The sequence below is a fragment of the Urocampus carinirostris genome, chromosome 19 (genome assembly GCF_059441175.1).
Source record: "Urocampus carinirostris isolate Australia breed hairy pipefish chromosome 19, RoL_Ucar_1.0, whole genome shotgun sequence".
Classification (NCBI taxonomy): domain Eukaryota; kingdom Metazoa; phylum Chordata; class Actinopteri; order Syngnathiformes; family Syngnathidae; genus Urocampus; species Urocampus carinirostris.
Genome location: NC_142367.1, coordinates 5,091,111 through 5,101,400, shown reverse-complemented (window position 1 = coordinate 5,101,400; position 10,290 = coordinate 5,091,111). Strand labels below are relative to the sequence as shown.

Below are 10,290 nucleotides of genomic sequence, written 5' to 3'. Positions count from 1 at the left end.
CTATGCATAACACTAGGGGACTAGGGACACTTTAAATTATTAAAAGCAGATCATGAATGACAACTTGATTTGATCACAAAAAGAAACATGGGCATGTTTATATTTACCTTCAAAGTATAACTGCATGCAGTTTTGGTTTAACCAGCTCATGCACAGAGACCGAGGTCAGTAAATTTTCCCTCATTGAGATATTCACCCTACTGTCCAGGCTTATTTACAACTATAAAACACGTTATTGGAATCAGATGGTCGGTTCATAAGCGCATATTTGGTTGTTTGTCACCAGTAGCAAATAGTAGGCAGCATGTGGGGAGGGGGCGTGGCTTATATACGAACATCAAAATCAATGGGGCAAACTGGAGCACCAAATTGATGTTAAAAGTGCGCTGAACTTTGTTATTTTTATTTGGAAAAGTCTTTTGCAATACACTATGCCTGGACAGTAACCAGAAACAGAGAAGTAAATATTCGAGTGGTTTGAAGCCCAGAGACAAAATAGATATGGAGTGTCACGGCTAAATGTTTATTTGCAAGCTCCCAAGAATGCACTAGCCAAGAAATATTAGGAGTTCACAGCTTCCACAGAGTGGTGTACACATTTCCCTCTTTTTCTTTTACTGTGAGGCCATTTTAAAGAAGTTTTTTGGGGTCAGCTTCAATGCAAGTATCTACGGTTAATTCTAACTAGTTAATTTTGGCGTCCGTCAGTAATATCAGGGAAACGGAATTACTTATTAAATGAAGTCAGTACAAACTGTAACTAATCACTGTTTTATACTACACTGCATGTGAACATAAATGCACGTACAAATATATACATGCACCCGCCACTCGAATGAGGACACACACATACAGGCGATGTTTTCAAAGCAAGCACGCGTGCTTTTATTTAATGTCAACACGGACCATTGTTATGAGCTTATCTTTAGAGTTTCACTGTCTTGGATTCTGCGTTTCAGTCCATCCAAACCAGGGGTGTCAAACAGGCGGCCTGCGGGCTGGATTAGGCTGGCAAAGGGGTTGAATCCGGCCCGCGAAACAACGCTGAGGGAAGCGCAAGAGAATAACGAGGTGCAGGTTGAAATATTTTCACTTGATGATGCCAAAGCGAGGTGCCTCTCACAAAAACACTGCAGTTGTATTTCTCTCTCTCTCTCTTTTCTGTATTTCTCTCTCGCTCTCTTGCTTTCCCCTTCTCTCTTTCTCCCCTTCACTCTTTCTCTTCTTCTCTTTTCTCCTCTTCTCTCTTTTTCTTCTTGTCTTTTCTTTCATTCTCTCTTTCTCTCTTTCTATTTCTATTTGGATTTCTTTATTTCTCTTTTTTCCCCCTCTCACCCTATTTATCTTTTTTATCTCTTTTGTTTTTCACGTTCTCTCTCTCTTTCTCCCTTTCTCTCTTTGTCCCAACCTCTTGCTTTTTCTCTCCCTCTCTTTCTCTTATTTCTTTCTCTTATTCTTTCTCTCTAATCTACTAGCCCGGCCCCCAAGACAGTGTTTGTTCTATCGTGTGGCCCCTGAGCTAAAATTAGTTTGACATCCCTGATCTAAACAATCATGTGGATTATTAAAAATAGAAAACTCCCGGAACATTGATGAGAGACAAACATGAATCAAAATTGCTAGCAAACTTGTGTCCAAACCATGGGTCCCCAGGGCTACATTTTTTGTTTTTGATGAGAGCGGATGGCTACTAGTTTGAAATGTATTTCTAAAATAACAGCAGCTCATTTTATACCTATGTTGCTAATATTATGTTATTACCGAGTTGTTATTAGAAGTAGAGTTAAACATAGGATCAGAAGTGTCTTTGGGCAAGACACTGAACCTCTAATGCCCTTGATATGCAGGAAGGCGTCTTGCATGGCTGACTATTAGTGTGTGTGTGTGTGTGTGTGTGTGTGTGTGTGTGTGTGTGTGTGTGTGTGTGTGTGTGTGTGTGTGTGTGTGTGTGTGTGTGAAGTACATTGTAAAACACTTTGGAAGGTCTTCAGTGACTGGTTAAAGCGCTATAGAAATGCAACCCATACAATTTATTTAGCATTACTAATACATCTGCATTGTACAGGGCTCTGAGTCATTTACAAATATAAAATATTGGCTAATTTTGAAATTAATTTTGGAAGAATTGCTCATCTATTTAAAGACACTGATCTGATCATGTCAGTCATTTCTCCTGCTTGTTCAAAATCACATTTCCTAGAAAATGATAATGACTCATCTCTGGTGAGCTATTTTATGAACCAGTTTGCTGGGTACTCAGGTGTTCTCAGGGAGCTACTAGGTAGATATCCATCGTCTAAACACCTTACAGATACAGAAGAACATTTAAACCACACTGCTTGTACCTGGAGGACATAACCGATACTTGCTAAGTGGGAAAAATATTTGTTATCATTTACGTTTGTCACCAATTAGAAGAATTTGGACAATTTACTGTGGCACCTCATAGTGTCTCTTGCCAAAGTCGTGTTGAAAAAAGCTGGACTAAAGGCTTTTAAAAGAAAAATTGCAAGATATGTTTTGGTGTAGAAGGCAACTTTCAGGAGATTAAGTTTAGTCAAGGGTTCTGGTAGTAAGTTTTAGTAGAAAGTTGCCATAAAAAGATATACAGTAGATGCAGTATAGATGAAGGATCCACAAGAAGTGTAGGGACTTTATTACAACTACAATGTCTACTATATATGTGGCCACCATAAATACATTTCGACAGAGAGGTGCGGGAAGAATGAGGACAATTTTGATTAGTAAGAGACTTATTCATTAACAATGTCCAAACTTGTGAACAAAATCAAAGTACCAATGAAATATGAATAAACAAAACCTTTCCCACAAGATATTTGTCCATCCAAACATATATTCCTCCTACTCTGCGCTATCCCGTCTCTTACTCGTCGAAAGGTGTGGGCACCTTAATCAGTGCCACCTGCAAAGCCTTAAATAGCCTTCAAATACAATATCTGACCATACCTCCACAACCTGCACATGTCCTGAAACATGAAGGATAATGCCAATTCCCAGTGTGCAGTATGTTGTGAGATGACTAGATGCTCAAATGTAAGATTAAAGCAGCAAGAAAATATACACTCATCTCGTAAGTCTAAGTCATACGGACAATGTATAGAAAATTGTTACAGGTTAAAGTAACCGAGCTACATTTCAGGACGTGTGGCATTAGCTAAATTGTCAAGAGGTTCTGAGATGGTTTCCAGCGGCGCAGGAATTTTATTTGTTTCATTGTAATAGTGCTGCGAGGGTCTCGATGAGGGGCGCATCCGCCTCCTGAGCTGGTATGTCTCAGCGCTGATCTGAGGAACGGCAACCTTTGCAGTTTGGTGGAAGAGGACATAGTCAACGGTGTAGCCCCTTCTGCCGGGCCGGATCACTTCCTGGAAGACGTGACCCCAAAGGATGTCTTCTTGTGTGTAGGATGTCCGGGTCTGGTGGAGAATTCCTGTGCTGTCATCAGTGTATGTGAATGACACTACCACCTCCAGGTCGGTGCGCCGCAACTCTGCTGGGTTCAACCCGTAAAGGGGACTACCCTCTTGGATGCGGTGGCAGATGGTGGTGGGTGCTACCAGAACAATGTCAGGTTGCTGGAGGACCAAGTCCTTGTAGGCAATGTCGACCCGGCCGGTGGCATGCGTCTCGGTGTGTATGAACTGAGCTCGTGCTTTACCCTCAACCATGTGATGGCGGCGGAAGTCGCCAACCCGCCAAGACAGGCACAAGTGCCCGTCGCGAAGGTTGACTACTGCGCTGTTGCTAAAGCCCACAGTCTGCGCCCGCTTCCTAGCCGAGGCCATTTTGGCAACGGCAATGCCGATGACAAATGTGTCAATGAAGCAGCTGACAACATCCTGGATGGTCACCACCACAATGGCTACTGTGCAGTTTTCTGACATACCCCGGGAGCCGTAGCCTATGGTGGTTTGAGTCTCAAGCGAAAAAAGAAAGGCAGCGGTAAAACTACGAACCTCATAGACGCATGGCTCTATCTTGAGGTTGTGGACGTCACCATGAGCTAGTGCAATGACCCAGAAGAGGATACCAAAAAAGAGCCAGGACAGTATGTAGGACAGTGCAAAGATGAGCAGCATCACCCTCCAGCGGATCTCTACCAGGGTGGTGAAGATGTCAGTGACGTACAAAAGCCACTCGGCAGGTACATGTCGGAAAACCACGTTGCAACTGCCCTCTTTCCGCACGTAACGTTGCTTTCGGCTCTCGGAACTGTCAGTCTTCACCACCTTCATGTCGTCGCCACTGTTGACGCTTTGGTATGACATGAACATCCTGTTGGCTGACAAACATAATGGACAGACACAGGAGTTACACTTTCACTCTCTGACCTCTGGGTGCCAATGTCAATTCACAATGATTCCCAAAAGGAGAGTTAAGAAAAGCAAAAAACAACCTATTTGTTTTTCTCAATATTTGTTGTAAAATTGAATGGAAAAAACGGATAATTAATTGATTTTCATTTTATAAGTATGAGCACAAATGTTAACGGTTCGCAATTCATGGATTCCTTAACCACTTGACAGACAGACAGACAGACAGACAGACAGACACAAGAGAAGAGAAAGAGAGCCCCCACTTCAGACGAATTCGTTTATTTCAACTCAATGATCAATAATGTATATTGTTTCTCAAATCTAATGTTCCTTATTACTATCATCATTATTATTAACTTATTACTGGTTATTTTATGTTTCTATTACTTCTTAATACAGTTACTTTTTATCTTTAGATCATATTTCGTGTTGAGAAAAAGATATTTGAGAATAGCGGAATGTTTTTATCTTGTGGAAAACATGATTTGTCCCCACTTTACCAGGACCCTAACTTGTTTGAGTTTGAAATGCCCGCTATAGGCACTGCACTACTATCTTAGTCAGCACAACACAAAAATAAACAAAAACATGCTAAAATTATGTTAGCGCGCAATAAACATAAAACGACTGCCACATCATGTGACTAAACAAACAAACAAAAAAGGAACTAATAAAAATACTAATTTACCTTTTAACTGGGGACATGAAGAGCATGCCGGGATTCACACATACGCCTTTTGCCATTGCGTACGTTTACTGTATTTTTGACTTTGTATCCTGAAATGCCTTTGTAACTTGAGGCAATATTTTCCCGTTCAGGTACTTCTTAACCGAAAAATTTCGTATGTAGAGACAATTGTAGGTATAGGTACCGCTGTACGTTGTAAATATTCCAAAGGGGAACATCAAACCTCCTGTTTTGTTCCTGCTGTATTTTCCATTATCAATGTTGTTGAAGGGCGAAAAAAATCAAATAAGCACAAAGTGCAAAAAAGTAGCGTTTTGTAGTCTCACAGCTCACAGCACATATGTGGACCGGGCTGTATATGTATTCATGTTTTAGAACCTCTATTTATATGTACTTGATACCTCAAAGGCATTTTACTTGTGTACTATATGAAGAGTATTAGATTGCCCTCCGGGGTGAGCGGGTTTGTGTAAATGTATTTGGACCAGGACGCTGTTCTGTTTTTTCAACATGGCAGCGTTTGCCGAGTCTTGAGGCACATTTTGACCTCAAAGCCGCCGCTGCTGTGTACAAAACACACGCTGACCTTCTCTGCTAACTTTCCACTGCCTTTTACTTTTATTGCCTTCCCCTCAATCCTTGTCATTGCACTATTTCTTCAATTATTACCCCATTACTTGCTGCAAGTGACTTTGCCCCTTCCCCACAGGCAGGGGTGTGTAAATACCCCCATCCAGATCCCATTCTCACCAAGTCCAACATTATGCCGCTTAGTAGCTCGCAGCCACTATATACAAAGACCTTCAGATGGTTCTTGCTAACAGCCAGTAATACAAAACGTGGAGACAATGCTATTGGCTTCACGCTACACTGAGCACAGCACAGTTTAGCATGCTATTAGAAGACTATTAGCAAGCGGTCGTCATGGCCACAATCATCAACGCATGCTATTGTTTTTGAGAGTTAAAGTCGCGGACAGTTTTCTAGCAAAGACATGCCTAAGGACAGGAGTTCTACAAGTTTTCAATGTTTGCATCCTCGAACACACTTAATCAAAAATCCTCAGTCAGCTGTTTAAGCCATGGGATGTCACTACCCTGAACAAAACTGTGAAAACTTATCTTGTGACTTTTCTTTTTTTTCTTATTTGATCCTGCAAAAGGTCATCGCACAAAACTGTGAATATATACACCTTGTGACTTATTTGTTTGTTTTTTGTTGCTGCTAATTGTTATTGTACTTCTTTTCATTGCATTATTGCAGAGGTGGGTAGTGTTGGCGTCAGACAATCCGTAACGAGTTACATTTACTCTGTTACATCTACTTGAGTAAGTTTTGGGACATTTTTTACTTCCAGGAATATTTTTAAATCACTATACTTTTTACTTTTACTTGAGTAGATTTGTGAAGAAGAGTCCCTTACACTACGCTACTTTAAACCTGTTACTAAAATCCCCTCCACATTAATACGTGTCCGTCTCTGCTAAGGGGCATTTATTTGGTCAGATAACCCATTTTTTAAATTAACATTTGACCAGTGACCCATAAAACCATCAGGTGGCACTTGTGAGCAGGGTCAGGAACATTTTTTTTAATATACTGTATGTGCAGTGTATATAGCTTTTTTTAACCAACATACGGTTCACCCTAACAAACTGTCTGAGTACACATACTGACAATTACACTGAGGTGTAATTTAATGTTGATTGGATTGACTACAATGATTTGATGATCTGATTGAATGGTTGAAAGAAGAGAAAGAAAGACATTGCTACAGTCACTCAGTACATGAGTAGTTGTTTTTGCGAAGTACTTTTTTTACTTTTACTCAAGTAATCATTCGGTTGACTGATTACAACTTGAGTCATATTTTTCTGAAGCAACAGTACTTTTAGTTAAGTAAAATTTTTGGCTACCCTACCCACCTCTGCACTATTGTTACGATGCAGGTATCTTTTTCTTTCACAAACATTGCAACATTATGATAACTTAAGCCAGTTTCCAAGTTCTATGTGGTAAATATTTTTTTCTGGCTTTTATCCTGATGGTCTTATCTTTAGCGTATTTTATATGTTTACCCTGGAGTGAGGGCCCTGTCTAATCTCATTGCATTAAATGTTTCAGAAAATTGATATCAATGACAAAAGAGTATTTACATTCAATTGAATTCAATTAAGCCTGACAAGCATCCTGATGTAGTGTGTTAGAAGAAAAATGTAAAAGTCTGCAGGAGTCCAAAATTGGAAACACATCGTATTGAAACACAAGACCAGGTTTTAATGTTGGGTCCAAGTCCTGTTTGCTAAGGGTGGACGGATCGATCCAAATATTGATATCATCGACACTGCGCGAGTACCTGGATCGGATCGATACTATTGTTTAAGGCATTGTTTTTCAACCTTTTTTGACCCAAGGCACACTTATTTTCATGAAAAAAATGGATGCACACGGTCTGTAGATGAATTGCCAGTACCAGTTTCAGGTTGTTGATTTTTTACTTAAATCATCATGTTGCCAAAATGACAGTATAAAGTGTAAGATGTTCTGTATTTTGATTTGCATTTTGTTAATTATTTTAGGTCTTATTTTGTTGTGTATTTTCTCGTGTGTTTTTACCGTATTTATTTGGTCGTGTATTTGGTCATGTATTTGGTGCTGTATTCATTTTGTCGTGTATGTTGTCAATTTTTTTGTCTTTTTTTTTTTTTTTTTCTTAATTCATCTTTCATGTTGTCATTTATTTCATTGTTTTTTTTCTGTTGTGGGTTTCATCCTGTTTCGATTTTGGTGTTTATTTTGTCGCAAATTTATCATGTGTTTTATTGTACGTTTCAACGTTTTTTTTTTTGTCATGTGTTTTGTTGTTTATTCATTGCAGTATTTATTTTGTCCTGTTTTTTTATCTGTTTATTTTTTGGGGTATTTATTTCATCATTTATTTATTTTTGTTTTCGGCGTATTTGTCTGTATATTAATTGTTTTGTTTTTTTGTCGCATAATTATTTTGATATTTATTTTGTCGTGTATTTTGTCGTGTCTTTCATCGTGTGTTACGTCATGTGTTTTGCCATGTATTTATTTCGGTATTTCGTCATCTACTTCGTCATTTACTTCGTGCTCTTTTTCGCCGTTTTTTTTTCTCTTGGTATTATTTTCCAAAGCCGAAGGCCAACGACCCTCTGACAACGGGTCAGCGGACGACTTTTAATTCGCCACCCAACAGTTGAGAAACACTGTGTTAGACTAACGCTTTTTTCACCTTAAAAACACATACTGTTTTTTTTTTTAAATCTAACGTTTTCCTAAATAAAATAATAACCCAAAAATGATCTTGACGCAAGACAAGTATTTTGGTCTACATTGCCGCATTTTTGAATCAAAACGATGTCTTTGTGCGTGAATAAACCGCTCCAGGATTGGATGTTCGTTATGGTAAAACTTTGCCACTCCTAGTTTTAAGCAAGCACATATTGTTTGTGTTTTTATTCTGGAGCCAGATTAACATTTGTGCGTACAAATAGAGTGTGTGATAAGATCTACAGCTTTGTAATGTCAAAAAGTTGGCAAGCATGGGTAGGTCCTACTCGACCTTTACTAGAACTATGTCTAGATCTCCAACGTGGGTAAACTAGCTCACCAGTGCCAGGCATTGTGATTTTATAGTTAAATGTTATTTTTAGTGGCTGAGCTGTTTAACTCTACTTTCAATAATTAACCTGGTAATAACATAGTGATAACATGGCATGTTGCTGATTTAGTAATGCCTATCAAACTGGCTGCCCTTTCCGTAATTAGTGACCAAAACATGATCTCAGCTTTAAAATTGTTGGAGACCCCTTGTCTATATCAGTGTGCAGCAGGAAATTTCCCAATCTTTCTTTGCAAAAGTAGCCATTGGGAACTATCTTTGCTTTTATCCAATGATTACCTGAGTAACTGTAACATTTATCTTAGTGGGTGGCAGAAGACTTTTTTGTTCTTTTTATGTAGAAATTTTCTGCTCGTGGGATAGTAAAGTGTATTTGATAACTTATGGTGTTTGATGAAGCTGTTTAAGATTGCACTGCTAAAAATAACAATTTCATCAAATTAAGTATTGATCTTCCACATTATTTGCTGATTTTAATGATTATTTTTACTTTGAAAAAGTTTGAACCCGGTAAAGAAAATCGTTTGAGCTAATTTAAAGTATTTTTTCATTATTTTTCCATAAAATTTAAAAAATATGTAGTAAAACTTCGTCAGATCCAAAATTCCTGCATAAATGAACCAAAATAAATAACGTGTATTAACGCCTGAGCCACAGTTAAGACAAATTGTATATTAAAAGAAGAACTTAAATCAATTTAGCAACAGGATCATTAAAGTTAAAAAACAACATGAATTTAACTAACACATTTTTTAACATTTTTGATGAAATGTGCGCCTTAAAAATGTTGCCTAGGCTCCAAAAAGGTTTGGAAACACAGGTCTGATTTAATGTTTAGTTAAGTTTTTTTATTCAAAAGGTGGATTCTAAAGATATTAAAGGTTTTCGAGCAAAATGCTTTGTTAAAAGGTCATATTTGAAGAGAAGTACGAAGCTGTACAATATGTTTCTAAGCAGGGCCACACCAATGAGACACTAAAATAAAATCTTTTTTTTTTTTTGATGCGTGTTCATCCATTCCCATGATTAATCCAGTTTAAAACAATTCTTTAAATCAATTTCAACCTATGTCCATAACAAAAATAAGATAAAAAAGTAAGAGTAGGATGGAAAGTACTACCTGAGGTGGACCTCCAAGGATGTGCAGGAATGAAGCAGCACACCTGTCACAGTAAAACACACAGTGACTCGCACTAAAATACAGGTGACTTGGCCACGCCCCCAACAACAAAAAATCTTAGAGTACTGAGACTAGTATCACGTGACAACATCACCTGTGCTTTGAATTGGGGTGCGAGGGGTGGCTTTGTATTGTGCAAGAAAATCATCTGCGGAAGGATTTTTTTGGGTCTCATGATTAGTCAATGAGATGGTCATGTGACTAGTCAGTAGGACTGCAACAATTAATTGACATTGAGGACAAAAATTGATAACAGAAATAGTTGACAATGAAATTTGTCAGAATCAGAATCACTGTTATTATCAACGAAATTCCGGTTGCACTCCAGTTGGCAGGAATGTACAAATAAAGACTAATAAACCTGACGCTGCTATCGGTATGTGAGTGTGTGTGAATGGGTAAGTGAAGCACAATGTAAGCGCTTTGGGAGGTCTTC

At 38.5% G+C, this 10,290-nt stretch overlaps 1 protein-coding gene and 1 long non-coding RNA gene across 2 annotated transcripts; one reads left to right on the top strand and one right to left on the bottom strand.

The window, feature by feature from the left end:
- LOC148346959 (uncharacterized) lies at positions 1 to 8,348 on the top strand. The gene is made up of 3 exons (XR_015847964.1): positions 1 to 164; positions 960 to 1,071; positions 5,735 to 8,348. It is a non-coding gene; the product is annotated as an uncharacterized LOC148346959 (long non-coding RNA).
- kcnj16a (potassium inwardly rectifying channel subfamily J member 16a) lies at positions 1,876 to 9,838 on the bottom strand. Its single transcript, XM_088323469.1, has 2 exons — positions 9,795 to 9,838; positions 1,876 to 4,303 (listed from the first exon to the last, which is right to left on the bottom strand). Exon 2 carries the CDS (start codon positions 4,293 to 4,295, stop codon positions 3,150 to 3,152), a length of 1,146 nt encoding a protein of 381 aa, XP_088179595.1. The 5' UTR covers positions 4,296 to 4,303; positions 9,795 to 9,838; the 3' UTR covers positions 1,876 to 3,149.
- Between the last annotated feature and the right edge of the window lie 452 nt (positions 9,839 to 10,290).

Excerpts from the sequence above, each read along its gene's own strand:
- kcnj16a (XM_088323469.1), bottom strand. The coding sequence starts at position 4,295 with ATGTTCATGTCATACCAAAGCGTCAACAGTGGCGACGACATGAAGGTG.